The 22,712-nt window shown below is 46.4% G+C and overlaps 6 protein-coding genes across 6 annotated transcripts; 3 read left to right on the top strand and 3 right to left on the bottom strand.

Moving 5' to 3' along the window:
- Nucleotides 1-1,843: 1,843 nt before the first annotated feature.
- On the bottom strand, nt 1,844-2,179 carry N7487_002583 (uncharacterized protein; the record flags this gene model as incomplete). Its single annotated transcript, XM_056870330.1, has 1 exon — nt 1,844-2,179. One exon carries the CDS (start codon nt 2,177-2,179, stop codon nt 1,844-1,846), a length of 336 nt encoding a protein of 111 aa, XP_056735114.1.
- Nucleotides 2,180-5,816: 3,637 nt separating this feature from the next.
- N7487_002582 (uncharacterized protein) lies at nt 5,817-6,230 on the top strand (the record flags this gene model as incomplete). The annotated part of the gene is made up of 2 exons (XM_056870329.1): nt 5,817-5,897; nt 5,952-6,230. The coding sequence occupies 2 exons, from the start codon at nt 5,817-5,819 to the stop codon at nt 6,228-6,230; spliced, it is 360 nt and encodes a 119-aa protein (XP_056735113.1).
- A 1,124-nt stretch (nt 6,231-7,354) lies between these two features.
- On the top strand, nt 7,355-8,034 carry N7487_002581 (uncharacterized protein; the record flags this gene model as incomplete). Its single annotated transcript, XM_056870328.1, has 2 exons — nt 7,355-7,426; nt 7,489-8,034. 2 exons carry the CDS (start codon nt 7,355-7,357, stop codon nt 8,032-8,034), a joined length of 618 nt encoding a protein of 205 aa, XP_056735112.1.
- Nucleotides 8,035-10,269: 2,235 nt separating this feature from the next.
- N7487_002580 (uncharacterized protein) lies at nt 10,270-13,611 on the top strand (the record flags this gene model as incomplete). Its single annotated transcript, XM_056870327.1, has 1 exon — nt 10,270-13,611. One exon carries the CDS (start codon nt 10,270-10,272, stop codon nt 13,609-13,611), a length of 3,342 nt encoding a protein of 1,113 aa, XP_056735111.1.
- An 832-nt stretch (nt 13,612-14,443) lies between these two features.
- N7487_002579 (Zn(II)2Cys6 transcription factor) lies at nt 14,444-17,232 on the bottom strand (the record flags this gene model as incomplete). Its single annotated transcript, XM_056870326.1, has 4 exons — nt 14,444-15,803; nt 15,860-16,590; nt 16,653-16,764; nt 16,850-17,232. The coding sequence occupies 4 exons, from the start codon at nt 17,230-17,232 to the stop codon at nt 14,444-14,446; spliced, it is 2,586 nt and encodes an 861-aa protein (XP_056735110.1).
- Nucleotides 17,233-17,947: 715 nt separating this feature from the next.
- Nucleotides 17,948-19,452, bottom strand: N7487_002578 (uncharacterized protein; the record flags this gene model as incomplete). Its single annotated transcript, XM_056870325.1, has 2 exons — nt 17,948-19,004; nt 19,064-19,452. 2 exons carry the CDS (start codon nt 19,450-19,452, stop codon nt 17,948-17,950), a joined length of 1,446 nt encoding a protein of 481 aa, XP_056735109.1.
- Between the last annotated feature and the right edge of the window lie 3,260 nt (nt 19,453-22,712).

The following is a 22,712-nucleotide window of genomic DNA, read 5'->3' as shown; positions in this document are numbered from 1 at the left end:
TAAAACTTGATACAGCCCGTTCGTCTTCGGAAAAAGTTAGGACCACGACAACTATGGAAGGTATGGTTTTCCGTTGGGTCATGACCAGGTTGCCTCATTGACGGTTTCGCTAGGGACCGAGTCTTTTGCCAATGACACCAAATCCGTTGTTGTATCACAATATAAAGGATTGAAATTTACTCAAAACAGCAGCTATAAGTGGCGGCTTAGCTTGCCTCGCTGGATTACCTCGGAAGTCCTAGAAGTGGCTGGCATTAAAGCTCCAGGAGGGTGGAACTGGTACTTGCGAGCTTATGGTGTGGTTCCCTACAATGCAAAAGCAGTCTCGCTTGTGGCGAATGGAGACATCCAAGGACTCCAGGATCTATTTGCCTCCAGGCAAGCATCGCCTTTCGACCGAATCCACGGTTTGGATGGGCAATCACTAATTCATGTAAGCATTTCGTGCAACCTTAGCAAGGCATTGGTTTCTAACGTACTAACGGATAACCAAGATGGTCAGCCGCGTAAATAGAACTAAGATGATATCGTTTCTCTTAGATCAAGGAGCAGATCTGGAATGCTCAGATTACCTACCATTTGGTAGTATATTACACCACCTACCAACTACAGAATATGAATTGGAGTCATTGGTTCCATCTATGCGTGTCATCTTCCGCCATATAGATCTGAGCTATCAATCCGAAGAATGGGCAGTTTCTGTCCTAAGCAGGTTTCTAGGAACGCCAGAAGAGTTTTCTTTCCTACAACAGCACATTTGTCCTTCCTTCTACCAACTGCCAAAACAGATTCGTCTCCGGGTGGGCCTTGGCATAGCAAGGACCATACGGCACTGGAGCATCGATGTTTCCACGCCGAACGTTATCCGAATTGTCTTAAAAACGGATATTTTGGAACCTGATGATTTCAAGTTTTGTCAAGAGCTGAACTCGACGTTAATTCATTCTACGGCGGCGCATATTGGGGCATGTCAATGGCCCCTTCAAAGATCGGGCGGTGCCCACAAATGTCAGTCGGTAATTGGCGCTTGGATTAGCCTTTGCCATGACTTTCTGAGTGTTGGAATTGACATTAATTACATAATTGACGAGAGAACTCCCCTTCTGTCGTGCATCGAGGGATGGCTCTCAAATTGGTTTCCTTCCGATGCTAATCAATTCGCCGTTCAACAACTCGCCGTTCAACTATGGTTAGAACAACTGGAAGCCGTTGGTGTGGATCTTAGTGAATATGGCAAAGCGGAGGAATTGATTTGGAAAAATCAGACAATCCGGCGAGAATTCTGGGTGCGGGATAGAGTTTTAGAAATGCACATATCGCTAAGAGTGATTGGATTTACCCATGGCCCCTCCCCCAAAGATTGGCATATATGGATGTCCGACCCAACTGATTCTTATGTAGGGGAATTTTGGGAAATGATCGAGCGGCCAGTGGAGGTGATGCCAGGTGCATGGCCGCAAGAATGACCTATATAGGTATCGTGATAAACTTCACTCCTCCCATACATGTATCTAGAGAACAACCGCACAGCCTGATGTGAGCCTAGAAGATGACTTTCAAAATGTGCAAAAGGACATATTTGGAAAGTCGTAATACAGTACTTACCGAACTCGGTGTCACCACCTGCAATTTATGTTCAAGCACCATAATGGACATACTGTGCTTAATGTAACGGCCGCTTTCGATAGTCAACACTCGGCGAAACGACCAAGACCATATTATGAAGTATCATCGTGACAGCTCTCTCGTATAGATATTTCACCAAGTTCGCGATAATCTCTGATTCAATTCCAGATCTAAGTCTAAGCCTAACTGTTCTAAAATAATTAATGTAAGGAAAATGTCACATGACACTACTTTCCGCAGGCGCCGAGACATACTTGGTCTGCGAGTCAATCTCGCTGTCGGTGGTGGCATTCCATGAGTTCCATGTATCATTGGAATACGTCACTAGCCTTTGCTCTCCGACCTCGTCGATGACCTCAACAATCTGGGAGCCTGTTATGCCATCAACTCGAGCAAGTTTGAGGAAGGCCCGGCCCTCTGGCGTGGTACTGGCACCCGTGGTGGGGGTGTCCAGAATGACGGTCGTTGTCAGACGGCCATTGTGCTCCTTGGTCACGTCTCCCTGAGCAAAGAGGGCCAAGGACAGACCATAGAGAAGAGTAGAGTATAGCATCTTGGTAAACTTAGAAACGGGTGTCGGCCTCTGTAGCTATCAGCAACCTCTTGGCTATTTAACAGCAGCTTATCCACAGCTCGGACAGCTTCCGTGCTGGACATCTTCCAAGAAGGCTGATATTATCCGCGTTTTTGGTCGCAAGGGGTAGTATTCGGCGCACTTGCCTTGCCATTGCATCTCATGGAGATTTCTCAACCTTGGCGCATAAGTATCTCATTTTGAAGTCGAAAGGAGCTCCACTAAGCACATCTGCAGTACTCCAAGAACCCTTACACTAGGCCGCTCGAACTGACAAAGCAAGATCGGCCTCGGCCATGTCCAGGTATTTTCGTCGGGTGTTCTTGCCCAATGACTTGGAATGGCTTGCGTGCAGCCTACGGGTGCCTTGAACTACTGGGTGTTGAAACCACAATGTTCTCTTACGAACGTATAGTCACAATAAAGAAAGGCTACATAGAATTTAATTTATGACAACAGTTGAAGTAATGAACTTGATATTCAAGTGGTTATGCGAGAAAGGGTACAGTCCTCCGTCTCGAGTCTCGACTTCACAACAGGACAAATCGAGAGTGGAACTGTTGGGAGTCGATTTCTAAGAAAGACATCAGTATCGACCGAGTACCTCTAGATTGATAAGCTTTGTCTGTCTAGAACTATAGAAGATTGACGAACTTAATGTTTAGAACAACGCTATTGTGGTTCTATAATCTGGAGCCTACCGAAGTAGCCATCATTTAGCCTGAGATCTTCAGCCTTCGAGTCACCTAACGCCATTTCCGCCCTCGGCGCAATCTTGGCAGCATGGCGCTAGTCGATATCTAGGTTTCCTTGCCTGGAGCCAAGATGATCTTGATCTCTAACTCAGCCACTGCCAGCGCTGTATAATAACTCTGAAAAAGGGACCCTTCTCGGGAACGGATCACTTGCATATCCTAGTATCGGTGTACTGTTTCTCCGAGTCTTGTCCCGGTGCCCCATCGGGTCCTCCTTGGCAATATGACCATGTATCACTGTGATCCACACAATACGATAATTAGGAGAAAAAAATGGCCACCACGTGCTGCACGCATAGTTTTTTTCAGAAATTGAAGTGTGGCAGTTCATCTCGAAACATCCCTCTCAAGGAGAGAGAGAAAATTCGGTGGAAAACCAAGGAAAACAAGAAAAGCGACTGTCAATCGGTTACATGCATGTGCCAACGCATTCTCCGGTTTCATAAATATCCGGGTCAGCTTACTCTGCTAACCCCTCAAAAAGTGGCATTGCCAAGTCTCATCCCATATTTACCCGTGGACATACCTAGATAACGATGATCGGGGTTATTCTGGCCAATGATGGGCATCACAGATGGCCAAGAAACAATATCAGCATTGAACGGCTTCCTACCTAGCAACGGTAGTATAGAGGCCAAAAATCTTGCTACAAATGCTACCTTTCGAGTTGTACTGATAGATTGTTTGTGCTGTGTTTCCTCGGTACAATTTACTCCGCGTCTAGAGGTCCTTTTCCGATTATGGGGTTTCCTTCGTGGATATTTTGAAGCTAGATTCCTCAGAACCTTGGAAACAAGAGCGACTTATGTCATCTAATGGAATGATCTGGGACTTCCTGTCTAAATGGTACCACGTGGGAAAAAAAAACCAGGGCAAAGTTTTCATTATTCATAATTCTATATCCCCTTTTCCTCTAGACTCCGCTTTTTTCCAAAATTCGTCTCGACTTAGTATTGCCCCGGGTGATTTTGCTGTAATAAAACGAGAGCAATATTTCCGTAGCTCATTAAGCCCGGCAAAACAAAACTTCGACAATGACGCAATCCCCCATGACTGTGGTACCAAGCAAAGTATAAAACAAGTGTCCTTCGTTTTTTGAATCGTTTCAAATTGTGGCTCACAATAAAATGTGATTGATTGGGGGTAGGTTATATCGTCACAAAAGACTGCCCAAACTGACTCATATTGACGTAAAAGTCTAGCTCGACGAATATGCCAGCAGGGGTCAGAGGTTGGGCATACGGCTTCCAGAAAAGGGAAAATGGAATTCAAGGTCGGCATCGAAAAGTCTAGCATAGTTAATAACCAATATCTAAAATCTGGGAACATATCAATAGAAACTCACTATCCGGGTGATAGGAGACTTTTAGTATGATCAACTCTAACAATTCTTCCTCTTTATCGAGAGACTTCCAGAGTGTATTATCAACAGCAGAGATGTGTGCAGATTTGATGCCGGCAACTGATGCTTTGCTGTTGAAATGTATCAGATGGGAACGAAGATCTCGTGAGGCGGCTCTGAATGTATTTTAGTGGCAATATGAATATTAAAGTCTTCTTTCTTACCGATTGAGGATATGTAGAAGAACACGTTCACGTTCACCCTTTGATATATCTTTTAAAGGTCGAAGTCTTCCACCACTTACCCGAAACGGTTGCTTCCTAGAGAAAGTGTACGATTCAGAGAAGTCGTATAGAACTGTATCGTAAATGTCATTGGGAAGTCGAAAGTGGAAATCATGGATATCGCCATGTGTTATGCCAATTCGATGTAAAGTATCTAGACGACGAAGTCGGTCTTTCAGCAAAGAATGATACCACTCCTGCTCGAACGAGCTCAAAGAAACCACTGTAGGAGTTGTATAAAACCTTTCAGATAGGGTTTCAAGGACACCTAAGAAGCTTTCAGACTGGTGATTGGCGACTTCACTAAGAACTCGTCGAGAGCGTAGGTCCGGTTTTATTGCCTCTAGCACAATCGCTCGCTCATGGCAATATCCAGAAGAAAATCGAGATTTCGGTATATTTGTCATCACTCCGTGGAATTGTAGGAAATAGATTCTTTCACGGGCGGGACAGAATAGGTCAATATGGCTGTATGCCCGAGCCTCCCGATAAAATCTATCGAACTCATATATAGCATCGTCTATCCTTTCTGGATTTGGCGGTACCCCGATACGGTGAAGCTGTATGGTGGCATCTCGCTTAGAATAACAAGGGAACTAGTATAGGATTAATCGGAGCACGCGTTTGATGGTTGCCTCTACTTACGACTTTGCCGACGTATTTTCTGCGTCCTTTGATCCGAAGCCAGAACACCTGTATACTGTTCGCACCCGGTACTCTTGATATATCGACCTTGCTTCCTAGTTCCCAGTTGTCGTCTTCAGCACAAAAAGGTCAGAATTTTTGGCCCTCAAGCTCGTTGGCGTTTAGGGTGTTTGGACGGCTGCCAGAGAAAAATAGGTTGGTCCAAGTATCCCCTTCCTCCATCATATGTATTCCTGTTAATGAAAATAAAATATCGAGATGATCCTGCACTGGTTCTGAAGCTGGTTGAAGAGACTGTTAAGTCGAGAATAGATTCAAGTCGATTGATAAAAGGCCAACTCGCAGCGAGTTGGCCCCGATGGAAACCTCTGGGTGATAGACAGTGGAGCTCTTCATGACTTTTACAACTCGTCGAAGCTCATCTCGTTCAATCTAACTATCAACGAGGTGCAGGGATCGCTGAACGACGTGCGTTTCAACGGCAAGTACGCCTACCTCACATAGTATACCATCGGCTCCGTCATTGTGCTAGACCTGGTGACGGGGTTTGCCCGCATGGTGCTCCGGAACATAAATCAGTAGTCGCCTTGATGCCGCTATCGAGTGACGGCCAACTCGTGCGCACCCAGTCGACTGGCAAGTTTGAGTATATCCACGCCGATCAACTTGAAGTATCGCCGGACGGCAAATACCTCTACTACCAACCTGGCATTGGATACATGTAGCGCATTGAAACTCGGTACTTGAGCGATGCCCTGCACAATGACACAGCAGCGGACCTGCTTCCCAACCATGTCGAGCCATTCTCGTTGACTCCCAGCACTGGCGGCACTTCCATTGATGCGAAGAGCAATACGCAGCAGCGCCTGTGGATGTGTGCCTCGCAGTTGGGCCACAGCACTCGCTTTGTGCAGCCTGATAATAAGACCAACACTATTGTGAAGCCTATCTATGTCTATAACATTGAGACCGGCAACTATCCATCTCCAATTGACCATGCTTGAGAATACCGGTGGATACTATTTGACTTTCATTCAGAGATTGTATCCGTGAATGCATATATAGGCAGGTGTGGCTAACTTTCCCAATTGCATTTTGTGTGGTATTGTAAGCTTTGACCAGCGCATGACACCATTCCATGTCGGCATTCTTTTTAAAGGTGGACAGCAAGCCAAACTTTAAAAGATCTATTAAAATGTCTGAAATCAATTGGTTATCGATGAGTTTGGGCGATATGAACCCCACAATATAGTTTGTGATAGAGTGTTCTATAAAAAGCTATATGAAGTATATAATTTGTTCTAGAGACAGCAAATAAAACATACACTTACACTGTAGCTAGTTAGAAGCATATTCGTGGATATTTTCACATAACACATGTGCATCTATTCACCTATTCACAGCAAAATTCATCCGAGATAAGCAAGCAAAAATACTTCTAGGGATGAAAGAAATTCCACAAGTTAGATTTCTTAAATACAACATATCTAATATACTATTAAGTGTACAAAGTACTCCGTACTGAGTACAAAATGTTTCTAGGCAGTCTTGGCGCGGCATGCCGCCTTTGGCCAATCTCCATCTAAGCAGGACACACCTCCTTTGTCCATCACACAAGTGATCGACAGGAGCGATGTGCACAACAAGGTGGAGATCTGTCATTCGCCCATTATATCCATCTCTCTTTTGTCTGAAACAACTTGCTCCGCACAATATACAGCCATTCCGTCCACCATCTGTACCGTATTTCCTGGTTCCACTATAATATATTATACCCGGGGTGATAGGGCTATTTTCCCATCTATGAAGATCTCTCCTACTTAGAGTTTTTTTCGCCTTGGGATGAGACCTGCTCCCCTGCAGATCTGATTCCTCTCACGGAACAAATGGTGTTTCGGCGGTCTTTTGGCGGCCTTTTAACGGCTCAATCCTTTGACCCTCAACAATGAAACACTAGGGGTATATAACCAGCTCGAACTTCCTGCTCTCAAGGGTCTTCTTTGGTCGCAAGTGCTGTGCACATTCATTCTTTTTAAAAGCTCCAGGACTTTCTTTGCGTTACTCCTACGAGCATCCATTCATTTCCCACTTTCACTTTCAAGTGTCCAACAACTCAACACTCTCCATCATGAAGTTCACTGCTGCCATTGGCGTTGCTGCCCTATTTATGGCCCCATCTGCTGCGGCTTGGAAGCTGCCTGTGAGTATCTACACTAAAAATCCTCAAATAGATCTCGTTCTTTGCTGACATTGTCTCCCCAGCACGCCAACAAGGCTGACGCTGCCGCTCCTACCGGCTCTCCTTCCAGTAGCTTCCCTGGCGGTTTCCCATCTGGAACCCCAACTGGGACCCCGTCTGGATTCCCATCCGGAACCCCCTCTGTCACTCCATCCGGAACCCCATCTGGCACTCCTACTGGATTCCCAACTGGATGGCCTACCCCGACTGGATTCTCTTTTGGCCGTCGAGCACCTGGTCACGGACCTGGTATTAAGGGACCTGGTCACGGCGGACTCGGCCATGGAGGGTTCGGCCATGGAGGTCACGGTCATGGATCTGAGTCCTCCAGCTCCCCCACCAGCTCTCCTACCAGCTCTCCTACCAGCTCTCCTATCGGTTCTTCTACTGCCGTGCCTCCTGGATTCCCTGAGTCTACCGGTGTTCCCCCTGGGTTCCCCGGCGGCTTCTCCGGTAGCCAGGCCACTAGCGGTTCCTTCACCGTTTTGCCTGTTGCGACCGCGACTGCTGCTACAGTTGGTGAGCAGGGAGACTTCACTCGTCGTCACGCGCGCCAGATGTTGTTCTAGATTCTGCACTTTGCAGCTTCACTTGTGTAACATGTGAGATAGATCATTGCTGTGTTTTCTGTCGCTGCTGGACCGGCTATAGAGAAGAGATTGTTGCTATATTGGAATATTTTCCTGGGTGTCATGTAGAGTAGTAAATCTGTTAATTTGTGAATACATAACTAGTACAACTATAATAACGTTAGAAATCTACCAGATATCGTCACCCACAAACCCCCTGCAAAGGGTCTTATCTACATGCTTCAAGAAACAGTATCTTTAATCCATCACATAGCAGATTTTGCTTCTGTTGGCATATTTGCTCCTTTTTTTGGCACCTGAAATTACGGTAGGGAGTATGCGGTGCCGATCGAAATACGCTATATGACCCAGTTATGATCCTATAACCGAGAATGATGATGTAGCAGGCTACGGTCAACCGCTCTTCAGTATTCCACTATAATTAATTAATTTCTACAAACATACCTTAGGCAATGTTCACAGTTACATATGTACTTAACACTGCATAGACCAGCCCCCACCGGAGACCCCTTATGACCCCAGTTTTGCCTTCGGCGCCGGTCTTTTTATACTTTTCCCTAGCAAATCCTAGTTTCACCTAGGATGTCTTGTCATTCGCCCAAACAAACAAATATCAACTAATTATTTTCTAGCTGCAGCTTCACGCGGGACGAATGTGACCAAACCGCTGTTGTGATTGCTGGCGAAGCTGTGAAGCCAGTTCGACTTCAAGGGGCGTATAGTTGCACCGTAGCTATTGGGGAGCTTTCCGTACAATCTTGTATTTCTGGCTCCCTCTTTTGGACATAAAAACTTCGGGGCTTACTCGGAAAATTTGTTGAGACATGTATGGATTTTGCAGGCTTGTATTAATATAAATTTTATCAGATCGTCGCCTTCCCTTGCTATCTATGCTACAGGTAAGGCCCCTAGGATAAATCTACATAGCCCCTATGACAACATTTCATTCTGCTTCGTGACATGAAAAATAGTGCCCCATTTTGCGAGGTATTTTCGTATAAATAATCTTTTAATCTTTCTATATTCTTCAATAATCCACGGCTAAACCGATTTATAGAACATATCTCTCTGACCACTCTTTAGTAGACCTCTAAGATAAACCTACCCTGGTTCTATAGCAGCAACTCTCTTCGTGTTTCACCAAGCTTATCTTTAAGCACCGCGAAGAAGTTCTAACGAGATTGCTCTTACGTATCCATTAGTTCTAACTCACAATGACCTATGTGAAATGAACATCACCGTCAATCCTGAAGTAGGTAGTATTACTGGAGTTGTGACTAGGTCGAAGCAAAGGTGTTATTCGAGACTCCCTCCGAGGGTTTTACAACATACTTAGTACTATGAACTCAAGTGGATGGCATTACCATGAAAACGTATCCGAAATAAAAGGTCGCTCCTGGGATATACACAGATGCAGGATTGGTTATCCGTTAAGATCTTACTTGGAAAGATGGGGTTGAAAGGCCTATAAACAAGCAAGATTCTTCAATTAGATATATTTATATGCATTTCTGCACCTTTGAAGTTCAAGGGTATAGAATAATGTGCCGCAACAAAGACCTCGAAAAAGACTGTATTCAATTAAAGGTTCAACAAATCATGGTCTTGAAGCTGTACGGAGTATGCTCTTCCTAAATAAACAATTTATGTCCACCATACTATTTTGTTTTGACATACGCTGCAGAGGTACATAGAAGTAAAGTGGATAAAGTCTCTTGACCAGTAATAATGTGGGTAGATACTGATAGTAATGAATATTAGGGCGCTCCTTATGAACCTAGATAGATCTGTAACAGCACTGAGGTCGCCCGTAGAACCCTCCGTACTTAAGCATCATGTATCGTCCACAGGTAACCCAGAGCTCAATAAACAGGCAATATACTAACTGTATATATCGTTAAATCTAAATAAGAGAAGAATTCCCTGACAGTACAGGTGTACCTGCGTTGTAAATATAAGGAACTCCGCATTTTGTGGCCTCCGATTGGCTGATAGCTCGGTGCTGACTCAGCAGTTCCTGATCTCCAAAATTCTCGAAATAACATTCACCTCATCTCCCTCATCTTTATTCATTTGCCCCTGTTGGTACGGGGTTCAATCGAATCTCCTGAATACCCCGCGATGTACCTGTGAAACCGACATGTATCACGCCAATCCCGTACCCACCGAGATCGCGAAACCTATACACCCGCCTTCGAACCTCGTTGCGGTACCATGAGCAGGTGCTTGCGCCCCGGCCGCATCCTGCCATTTGGTCGCAGGCCAGCTGCTTCGCGCCTCCCTTTCGTTCCATATCGATCCGTGTCTCCTTTCTCCCGGCCAACTTGGACTCAATATACCCGGAAGACGCGCAATGACCAAAGAGAGATTAATTTCCCAGATGAAGTTCTCTTTCTACGCCGATACAATTTAATCAAACACCCTCGCCTCAGGCATGACCAGAAGAGACATATTGAGGAATGGATGCCAGTGCTGAGAGATTGTATTCCACCAAAAATTTCCAAACCAGCAGATGTCGCCCAACCTGCAGGCCAGCCCAGGCGGCTTCCACCACTCCGCGAATCTCAACGTGAGCTTGATCGAACCCATGCTCTACTGGGGTGTCTATGGGATGGAAGGATTCATTTTGAGTTTCACCTCCTTGCGCATCTCGGATTTGCGCACCATGAGTGGTCTAATGTGCAGGCTCTTTTGAACGGCATGATAGACACCTATGAGTTGCTAGCTCCTCATATGCCTCCTACACATCCTTCGCCTGGGCTTGATTGGAACAGACCATTCCGTGTGCGCCGCAGAGATGAGTCAACATCTGACTTGGTGTCTCCCATCACCGAAGAGGTCTCCCTCAGCAAGCTCACGGGAGGCACAAAACCAACATCCCCTTGGAAATGGTCTCGTCTAGAACCTCTTTCATCAGATAACATTTCTCTTGATACTCTGACGGTAGAACCTGCACCGAGATTCTTTGGAGAGAGAATTTTGGCTGAAGTACTTGCAAACCTCGGCTCTCTGATCTTGTATGCTGCACGCAGTCGGTCAGATGATTCGAAACATGCCATGTCCTGCGTATTCCGAACTCTTGCCCGTTTACACCATGCCGGCATGATCTCTGACAGAGTTTATCAATATCCGAAACCAGATGCCAGCCAGATTGTGTTTCGCCCACCAGCACTCCATTTGTTGTCCAGTTCTATAATGAGCGTTCTGTCCGACGCGGCGTGGCATGAACATGAAATAGCAGTAGCCGCTGCGGCCGCTGATGCAGGAGAGCCGTCACCTTTCATTCCTTACACGCCGGGAATCCGAGAGCTGGGCCCCGAAATATGGCTTGAGCTCATTCTATGGTGTTGCGTGGAGCATGGATTTTGCAGAACGGGCGCACTACTGGTGCATCAAATGGCCCGGCTTGGCGAGTGGAAGGCTGAGAGTTGGGCGCCTCTAATAAATGACCTTGATGCCGTACAACAAACTAATGTCAGTATCGAGCAATCATGGCGTCGGCCAGGCAAAAACGAGAAGCCTCCAACACTCAAGGGTCAGGACAAAGCACCATTCAATGGACTTGGATTCCGAACTATCAGCTCTGAGGTGATTGCATCGCTGCGGAGTGGCTTGGCGAACAAAGCCTATGTTGGAATGGGAGACCGTGGATATCTTCCTGAGGATCTCGCCAATTTATCAGCCCCTCTGACTAAACTTATTGACCCTCCCGTACCCAGCCGTGAGGAGCTTCGGCCAACAAACAGGTTCACCAATTGGCACATTGTACGAATATTGGCCTCGGGCTGTTTAAACCCATCAGAAGATCCTGTTTCCTTCGAGCATCTCTTAAGATCTCAGAACAATGTTGTTCCTCCATGGGAAGGGAATGAGTTGAGTCTAGCACAAGTGTTGGATGGGAAAACGCGGGCGCAATTCTATGATGAATCGGCCGCCATGACTGGCCTGATCGAATTCAATCTCAATTATTATGCTCGGGACAAGCAAAGCGGACGCCTTTTCCACGAGTATGCTTGGCTCCAAAATATTGCCGATGCAAGCAAGGCACAGCACATCCAAAACTTTTTTGAGCGGATGAGCCAAGCTAGCGATGAAGAAGCTTCTCTTTTGTTTGATTTCAAATCTTTTGAGCCTCAAGATATCTCCCAATCGTCTATCCCGCAGTTGTCTTGCGCCACTTTTGCCAATCTCCTTGACGTGGCGACTACAACCCACGCGTTTGATTTTGGCCATCAACTACTCCTGGAGAATGACATCGATGGGCCTGCCATCCCTCAAAGTGCGTATAGAAACCAGGCCCTAGCGCCATCTATTCTTCGATTTGCGGCTGCCACCGCTAATGTCGAGCTCGGCGAGCGTGTCATTGAGTCGCTCGCGATTCCTCTTTCTGTGAACACTATTAAATCATTGATCAACTTCAGTATCGCACGAAAAGATTGGAAGCGCGTGGTGCTGATGCTCAACTTCCTGACTGAGCACCGAGCCAAATCTTGGGGTTACATCAATATCGGTGTACTGGCAAGCGCGGTAATTCGGCTCGATGCCACCGTTAAATATAAGACATCTGCCGGTACCTTGACTGAGGCAGATACAGAGGACTTGGATCAGGCCACGGATATCTTGCTCCGTCTTTTCCGCGGCGAGTGGCATGCTAATTACACTCGTGAGAAGGTCAGGAACTTCCAGCTTCGAACACTTTCTCGTATGCACCGTGTGCTCTCCCTCATCCCAGGCCCTCTACCGGACATCCTCAAACAAGTGGAGGCACCCAAGGAAATCACCGGACACCACAAGGCCACTTTGATCCCCCCAACCACCTTCCACGAGATCTTCGCAGCCGTTGTGGAAACGCAGGGCGCTATCGTCGGCAAGCAACTCTGGGATAAAGTCTGTGTCGACTGGGTATCCCCCAAGCGCCAGCTCCAATCTCCAGGCGGTGTTGCCCGGCTGCTGTTCAGCGACGAACGGGCCAATTCACACGGCTCCCCAGGATGGGATGCAGATTACGTCAACCATGTCCGAAGCAAAGCCACAATAGCAGACCTCAACACCGTCCGCATCCTCGCTCGAAGTGCCGTCCGAGAGTATGCAGCATGCGTGAACAAAGCAACGGACGAACAATCCCGCAGTCCCATTACACCCCGAACAAAACCCACCGATCCTCACAACACCTCTTCTTCCTCCTTCGTCTACGACCCCACCATTCCATATATACCATCCATCTCCCGCAAGGAATACCCCTACCAATTAAAGTATGGCAAGATGCCACAAACAGAGCTCGAGTCCATTCTAGACTTCTGTCTCGAAACCTTCCTCAAATTCGGTCTCCCGGAAGACCAAGTCGACATCGAGATCCCTGGCCACATGCGCCGCATGCAGCTCAGAAAGGTCTTTTCTTCGCCCACACGCAGGCCTGTTAGGATGCGGATCAAGTACAACAGATCCGATCCTTTCATGAGATCTCACTGGCCGAAGGAATTGGCGGAGTCTTTGCCGAAGCCGGAGCCAGCACCGGAGCCAGAGCCGAAGTGGCCTTATGATAATCACAAGATCTAGGATTTGGGATGAGACTTCTTTTCTCATAGATCCTATCTTGTATGTATTTTTATTTTCAAAGTAAAAAACTATTCTCGAATGTATATACTATTTTATTCATTTTTTTTTCTCACTCCGTGGGTCAATTTAGAAGAAGGCTGTATAATTAAGATAAGACGGTTCTTCAGATTGGATATTCCTTCTATAATGTGCTGGTTACACTAAAGGGAAGATGTTGAGAACAAGATGTGAATAAATTTGGTATCAAAAGTCATAGTCTTGTGGTTCAACGCCGATAAACACCAGCACTAGCTAGAGACCAATACCAAGCACACAAAATTCCCGTTGTGAGTCCAGCTCAGGATCTAGGCGCAGCCTGGATCCTCGGAGTGCTTTCAACGCAAATATCATCTGGATATCGCCTTCGAGGCACCATTATAACATATCTGTAATGCAAAGAGATATCGGTGGTAGATCAAACGGAAAGGGGTTCATAAAATGGAGAGAGAGAGAAAACGGGCAGCACATCAATCACATAAGCATGAAGTGAAGTGAAGAAGTTAAGGTAGCTAAACATGGGTAGAAATAGAAAGGAGACCTCGGGAAGATGGAATGAAAAGGATAAGGATAGGGATATAAACAGGTTAATAGGGGGTTCCTAGGTATACTGCTAGCGATGGGAACTTGCAAAGCAGACTGGATATGATAACTGGGCTAAAGGCAGATAGATGGGAAAGCCAGCCGAAAAGAATAAGATGGTAATAAAAAAAAACCCGCATGCTTTGTCGTGTTCTTGCATGGTATTTTGTAGTTTCATATGAAGTCATTTATTAGTATGGGATGATGAGTGTATTCAAGTTTCCCAGTTCACATTCTCATTTGAATGGGGAAAGAAAGAGCGCATAAACTCCCCGCTGATGGGATCATAAGGAAAGAACGAGTCCTGGGCCTCGGCCGTCAACGATTCCATCAGATCCGCAGTCGAGACACTCGGGTATGTGTGCTGTTCTTCACCAGCCGGTGCCATCGGAATAGACACCGGGGGATGTTCTAGCTGTGGACTCCAGTAGTCGCCAGCGACATGAGACTTGGACTGGTCGGATGGCGGTTCCGAGCTGATAGTGGATGCAGGCTCTGGGGTATATGGGTAGGAAGGCATGTCACTGACGTCGTACTTCATACCCTGGGCCAATTTGCGGAGACTGAGGTCACAGAGCTGCCAGGCGCGTCGCGAGGCAATGCTCTGCTCGGACATTGCGAAAAGCCAGCGGATTGCTTTTTTAGACAGGTTGATGAAGTTATTTTCTTCTTCTGGCATGTGGACGGTGCCGAAAGACAGCTCGAGGAGGAGAACGGTCGCCGCTTGCATAAGATAGTGGAGGATGCACCACCATGGAGCAATCTGATACAGCTGGAGAGCATCCGGTTCATCCGGGATCAGACCCAGCATGAGCCGTGCGGATTCCAAAGTTACCACTGCCATCTCGTGACTGAAAGAAGGCTGCGGGCCCTGGCGCGCGTCACGCCGGCAGAGACAGGGACGGCCGAGTGTGATCCGCGCACTGTAGTAATGTAGCGCTAAGGTCAGTTTGCAGCGAAGGATATCTGGTCCATTATCCTCTTTGCGTGTGAAGTCAAGCCCGGTTGGAAGGTTGGATTGCCATATCTCAGTTCGGGACTTGAGCTCACCAATTCGGGCCTCGATTTGTGCCCACGGCACCATCACGCAGTCTACTGAATAGACTTTATTGACAATTTCTTGCACGACGACTGACAGATCGCAATAGTAAAGATAACAGAGCCCGTAGTTGGCAGGCAGGTTTTTGATCCATTCATTGTCTCGTGCTCGAGTGTGGTTACCAGCATCCTTACCATTTACCGGGTGGAACGGCATTTGTCTGATACTCGCACTTGCCATGATGTTGTTGATTCGTTCGTCTCGCAATGTAGTGTCTGTGAGTACTTCGAGGGCATCGGGCTCTTGTAGTTGTTCTTCTTCAAATGGAATCGGGAAAGGCGAGGTGCACACTTTGTCTTGGATACAAGTTGGCCGACCAGTCATTATTCCGAGCATGTGCTCAAATGTATAAAGACACCACCAGACACGGTAACGAGCTTCTTTCGAAAGATCAGGTGTGGTTGGACTACTGCTTTTCATGTTGATTCCAAGTGTGATTGCAGACCTCACTGCCAAAGCCGAGATTCTCCACGCTCTGTTTTAAGTGTTATTGTCCGCTCAATTCGGATGAAAGGAGGCTCTGAAACTCACCTGTTAATTTGATCAGAGGCCAGAAGATAGAAGGCAATCAAGCCCTCCACCTGAACTTGCTGGAGATCGGGATGGCTGAACAAGACATCGCCGTTCATACTCAGAATTCTAGCCCTGGTCAGGTATACCAAGTGGTCTTTCTCGTCCCCGCGCCATGGTGCGTCGATGAGATGGCCATGTTTAGCCCCGATTGCGAATATCATATTCAATATAGCAAGCCACTTGTCACCGGGTCTAGCAGCGCTGTCAAAGAATGTCCGGTACTGTGCCGAGAAAAGAGGTTTGTTGATGATGGGGTAGAATGGATGCACGGTAGTCAGATAAGCGTCGAACATATGATCCGCCACGTCTCGAGGAGGCATGGCATACAGTTGTACCGGTCCGGGCACGGAAATATCCAAGTCATCAAGATGATAATTGACCGCATGCAAAGATAGTGCATTATCGGTCTTTAGATCCTGGCCTGGCTCCAGACTTCCCGGAAGACCTTTAGAACGTTGATCTGCCTCTCTCTGTAGCCGTTGCATCCAGGTTATTTCTGAGTTTTTTCCCATATAACCAGTTGCTCTGGCATGTTCTGATCGATTGATGTCCTCTTCTACTCGATCAATCGCCTCAAGAGAGCCAATAGAGGAAGGCGAGGATGGTTCATCGTTTTCTGGAACGTCATCCTGAGGGGTTACTGATTGAGACTGGGAATTATGCGACGTATAATCCACTTCCGGGCCATGCTGTGTGGTTGGGTGTGTTAGCGACACTCCGATATCTCGACAAAAAGAATAAAAGAACAAACCTTGTCCAGCAAGCTCCTGATCCGCTCCGCGACACTGAACTCAACCATGCCCCCCAACTCCTTCAGCAGATTCTCATATTCTTGCGCTTTCTCGGATAAATTTTCAACCTGTCTGTAATGCGCGAATAGTTAGGATACTTGCTCGCGATTGAATAGTCTAAAAAGAAATAAGCATGTATAGCCATAGATCGACGTACTTTTTCGTTCTCTCCTTCCAACCCTCGGGGTAGTTACACGTAGCTCTCAGCTCACGACATTGGCGACAAACCGGGGTGTCCCCACTGCATTTCGTCTTACGTTGCCTGCAGGATGCGCAAGCGCGAGGCACTCGTCTATTATAGTGCTGGGCAGTTGCGACCCGTTGGCGAGGAATAGCAACTTTAGATTGTGCAGTAAGTGTTTTATTGGACCGAATCGGGGCTGTGTTGGAATTTCTGGCGCCTATCGTTGGCATTGTGCCTGCGACGGAAAAAGGGCGGAATCTGGCGGGGGCGAGGTCTAGTGTCGGTTGTTGGGTGGATTCGCTTTGAGGAACAACACCGTTATAGTTCGTTGACGAATGCGCTTGTTCGACCGTCATGGTCGCAGAAGCCCTGTGTACGTAACGGGAGAGGGTTGGATGGTAAATCTCAACCTTGAAATTGCGCTTCTGCGCTTCTGCGGTCCTGCGGCGCTAGGTGGTACAAAGTTGCGGTGATAAGTTGCGACAAATGATAGGGCTGGGTTTGCATATGCAAGGCTGCGAAATGAGATATATTTACAAGGAAGATTTCAGACCCATTGACAGCAATATAAATTTGTACCTCGGACGTGAAAATACTGTAGAAATCGAAGAATGAAGTCGCTCAGTGGCGGAATATACGTAACCTTGGACCAAAGCTCGGGGATAGGCATCCCGCTTTCCTAATTGGGAACTGATTAGTCAGGAACGGGTTTCTTTTTTTTAACAATGGAAGATGAAATGATAAAAATGATAAAAATGATAAAACTGATGAAAAGATGAATTTATGGGAAGAAACGCTAGTTATTTTTGACACTTTTGGGTAAAGCCATTCCTCCAGCCGTGAATATCCTCCCAATCTACCCATCCAGGGTAAGTAAAAACCAAAACATATGTATATATACAAGAGAAAATAGGCATTAGCAAAAAGAAAAAGTAAGAGGGTGCGCCGAGAAAGACAATGGACATGTACAAGCGAGGTAAAAAAAAGAGGTAAAGAGAACAATGACGGGTCACAGCCCAGCCAAGAGTGGAGAGAGGGAGAAGAGAGGTAACATAAACCGAGAGAAATGGACTAAAATTCGCCAAACATCTCGTCGAGCTCATCAACTTCCACCATCTCAGGGTTTTGCAACTCTCTCCAGGATTCAAAGACGTGCTCCGATTTCATGGCCCGGGGGGTAAGGGTGAGCCTCTCGTGCGACTCCGTCAGGTCCGACATCTTCAGATCAACATCGGGAAGGCCGCTGTTCAACATGTCAAGCGAGCGCTTGAGGGTCGAAACAGGAGCGGCATCGGGATCTTCGGGAAGGCTAATCTGGGGGGCAACGGGAGCACCGGCAAGCTCCTCACCGTCCAGACCGAGATCTGTCAAAGCGCTCGTGCCAGACGAGACAGACGATGCGATGGAGGTGAGAGAGGGGGAGGGAGAGGTGCCGAACAGGGCAGTCGCGGCAGCCTCATCCAGGTCCTGAGCCATGTGGTCGATGGGCATGTGCGAGAAGTAGTCACTATACTCTTCTTCAGACATGCCGTCACCGTGCATAGATGGAGACATCGAACCGCCATTCACAGGCGATTCAGAAATGCTCATATCGCGGTCCTCCGAGGCACTCAGGCTCTCAGAAAGGATGGACTGGCTACGGCTCGACTCGGCTTTTTCCTCGGAGGCACGCTCACGCACAGCGCTAGCAGTTTGTGTGAATTCCTTCTCATCACCCTCCAGGGGCGGAGAAGCGGCACGATGCGAGTTCATGAGACGCGTCAAATTACTAGCGTTGGGGAAGTGATCGGAAGAACCATGGCTAGCAGAGGTATTCAAATCGCCATGCTCTTCGAAGTCGGGAGAAGACAAGTCCACTTCGGGACTAGGGCTACGTTCCCGCACCATCGCGTCTTCCTCATCCTCGAGACTGGAAACACTGGGTGTGATGTGCTTACTACCAACGGCAGATACCAGATCGTCGGTCTCAGGAATAGGTTGATGGGGAAACGTAGTAAGATAGTAGTACACTTTGCGTGGGTGAATTAAAATAAGCTCCTTGGCCATAGGACAAGGCGCGAGGGCCGTCCAAGGACGCTTCATATAGGCAGCTAACCGCGATGAAAGCAGCGCGGCGGGATTGGCGGAACTATAGGAAAGTCATGTTAGTGATTGCGTTTCAAAAGAAAGCCCGAGTGGGATACGTACTTTGCGACATTGACATTTAGTGTGACCAGGACTGCGGCCAGTTCTTTGACGAGATGAGGGCGGTTCCCCGTCTTTTCGAGTTGGTTGATTACAGCAACAACAATATCGTCGTTAATTCCTTCTGTGTCGATCTTGGGCGCGAGCACTCCATCCATCGGTGAGGGAGGCGGTGTAATCTCAAATAGTCCATGTCGGCCAGCGCGCGCAATCATTTTTGGGTCGGATGGCTCGGGTGATAATGAAGTCGAACCATGAGATCTCTTGACTTTTTTTGTGGGTTGCTCATCGGTATGCACTTTTGAGATAGAGGGAGAACGACGAGTGGAATTTGGGAGCTGAATGCCCAAGGATGGAAGGGATAGTGACTTGCGACGAGTGTTGTACGGCATTGTGAGGGAAGTAACCGGAGCGAAGACAAACAAGAATCAAGAACCAAGAAATCAAAGGAGAGTAAAACACGAAGATGAGGATATAATAGAAAAGAAGCAAAAGGATATAATAATAAACAGAATAATAAGTAAGAATAATAATATAAAGAAGAAAAAGGATTCTAAGATATGGGGGATTGTTAGTAGAAAGGGGGATGAGAAGGATAAACGGGGGGGATCATCAAGATGCGACAGGACCAGCTGTTTGGATGGCAAATTATCAACGGGGGCCTGAGGAATCTGCGGGAGAAAAAAAAAAAGTGGAAAATTGAAAATTGAAAAAAAAAATTGAAATGGTAATTTACGGTATGGTATTTATTTAAATTTGGTAGCCTCCCGAATTAGTGTGACGTTGATTGGTTGAACTGGGGCTTGTTTTTATTTTTCCTTTTTCTATTACTTTTTAAGAATGTACTCCGTACTCCATAGGTACATCAGGTACATGGAGAATGCACTCTGTACTTTCTTTAAAAGAAGTACCCAAGTATACTATTTACTCCGTACTGAGTAGATAATCTCACATTAGCTTCAATATACTATAGGCTCCTTCTCACCGCCATGTTCAAACCACAACAATCCAGCATGCGACACTCCGACACGCACAGGCAAAAAGTGAACAATTCCCAGGCGGTGGAGATCAACCCATTCCTTTTCAGGCCTTAGTATGATAATCCATAGTTCTACCATTCTATCTTCGGTTTTAGTGCATACCGGAAGAGTTAGGTGGAGTTGGCCATGTGTTCTATGACCCGACTAGGTCCAATTTTGGTGCTCCATCAACCTTGGCGTCTCCATTTATCCAAACAACTCCAGTGGTTACTTCATCCCGCATACATCGGATTCCGCTAATCACATCCCGATTCTTTGAATAATAATATGACCTAGCGATCCAGTGATTGGTAGTTGCACGGTGGATGTCGGCACAATGGTTTGTCGAAGTTGGAGCCTTCCTTCTGCATGGGATATGTACGTTGTCCAGTACAAAACAAAGATTATGTATTCGATCTGTCACCTGTTGGTTGCTAGGAGACCCGAAACACACACCGCTGTTGATAGATCAAAATATATTAATTTTCAGGGTTACTTTGTATCCGACAAACTAAATATGCAAGTAAACTAACTAAGCATCTACACACACGACATCCAATCCAGTGTTATAAAACAGCCCACTACGGAGTAGTGTTGACCAAAAAAAAAAAGAAAAAGAAAAAGAAAAAGAAAAAATAACAAGGCTTAACCCGAGCCCTCCGGTCGGAAACACCGAGACCCAAAGCAGCTCCCTAGCGCAACCGTTTAGAAATAGAAAAAGAAAAAAAGATATGAAGTGACCAGTTAAAGTCCATTGGACTCCACTGGATTCCACCTTTTGTGGATCTCAGGGACCCAATCGACGGGATAACGATCAATCAGAGTCGGTGTATCGTATTGTACATGACGCTAGTAAGGGATGCTCACATTAGCGTCTCGGGGAGAAAAGGAACGTTTGCCACTGATGATGCAGCAAGCTGAGACACCTTGTTTTTCTTTCTATATCCATTACTTTCAGCTTTGATGTATAATATAACTTGAGATCTATCTTTTTTTTTAACATTTTAGATATCTAAAAGCCAGATTTACTTCAGTTGCCTCTTAAAAAAAATGGTGATGCCATCGGGGAAACATTGACATAAAAACTTTCTACTCCGTACTCCGAATGTATATTCGTCGGCTACGTGCGTATGATGACATCCATCTCCTACCCATCCGGATCCCTTATCCACCCTTTGACTTTTAGTGTTATGATGATGATTATTTGGGGGGATATCATTGTTTATCAAACTCCATACTCGTATACGGTACATCATTGCCCATATCTCTCCTTCGGGACAGGCATCCAGCAAGGGATTTACATAGTACCAGGTACGAGCATTGCTGCCCAGAGGTGATGCAGGTCTGGGTGCTCCGTATTGAGGGAAACATCATTCCTTGAATACACCCCTGCGATCTGTATATTGCAAAAAAGAGTACTACTAATACTGTCGCATTTATGCTTTGCTGATCTCCGTTTTCATGACATCGACCACTTCGGCCCAGGGGATCGGGACTCGTCAACCATGGGAATAGTGCCCATTGTTACACCGGCCGAAGGGAAACAATTGCTTTTAACTCGGTTTAACACGAGTGTATCCGATCGCGTCTAATTTGAATTATTCTTGAGAATATTGAGAATATTGGGAGTATTGGGAGTATCGTACAGACTGTACCTACATACAGTATGCAGGTGCACAGGAATTCTCCGCGCCTCCAACCGCAGGTACTACCTACGTTGTGCAGTATTACATAATGCCCACTTTCTTCTAACTAACGAACTCTAGTTACATATTTACATTACTATGTATGGAGTAGTATATCTACAAATTATATCTATATTGTATGGGTAGATTACTATTTCTACAAAGTATGTGGCAACGCTGATTAACCTAACTAGATACCCGATATGGCATCTCTAATCCAAACGGAACACATCCAAGTCTGTGTAGATCTACCAATGAAAGTCCGCCTCGATAACCGATGCATTAATATCCAAACCTTACCTCAAGCCATTATCCTTGGTTCCGACTTCCCCGCCACATCAGAACCAATCTCTGGAGACCGTCGCCTCAAACAAAGAACAGATGTATCCAAGACACGGAATGCCCCCTGCAAAGGATCTGCACCTTGCATGTAAATCGATGATGGAGATTGGTAGCAAAACCCGTTTTTAATGCGGGCTAGAATTGACACTATCATCAGCCAATACCACATGTGGAAGAAAATGCCGAGTGGCTATTAATGAATATATATATGCTTTGTGTCGCTCGATGTACCGCATTCTAGGCCATCGTGACTTTCCCGGTCGGGGTGCTACCGCTTGATGAGGGGTGTCCTGCGTGCTAGGTATTTCACGGTACAGGGTGGTTAGATACTTCGCTTAGAGTATGGTGAAGTCAGCACTCATCCAAGCCTAGGCTCACTGAATACTCAAACTGCGCTTCGTGTATTGAATATATAAGCTGTTATTGACAAACATTCGATCATCGCTGGATATATAATTCCCCAGTAGTATCGTCTAGCTGTCTCTTTAAATCGCTAATGTCTTGCCAGTCTATAGAAACATGTAGTAATTTGTAAATATATAGAATCGCCTCGAGGGCAAATTTCAAAATAACCCCCAGCCACTTTAAATCCTCGAAACTCATCAT

Source organism: Penicillium crustosum (assembly GCF_028827405.1).
Source record: "Penicillium crustosum strain IBT 35664 chromosome Unknown utg000001l_segment0_segment0, whole genome shotgun sequence".
Taxonomy (NCBI): Eukaryota; Fungi; Ascomycota; class Eurotiomycetes; order Eurotiales; family Aspergillaceae; genus Penicillium; species Penicillium crustosum.
Note: the sequence above shows the minus strand (reverse complement) of the source record. Positions and strands in the feature narration are given on the sequence as shown.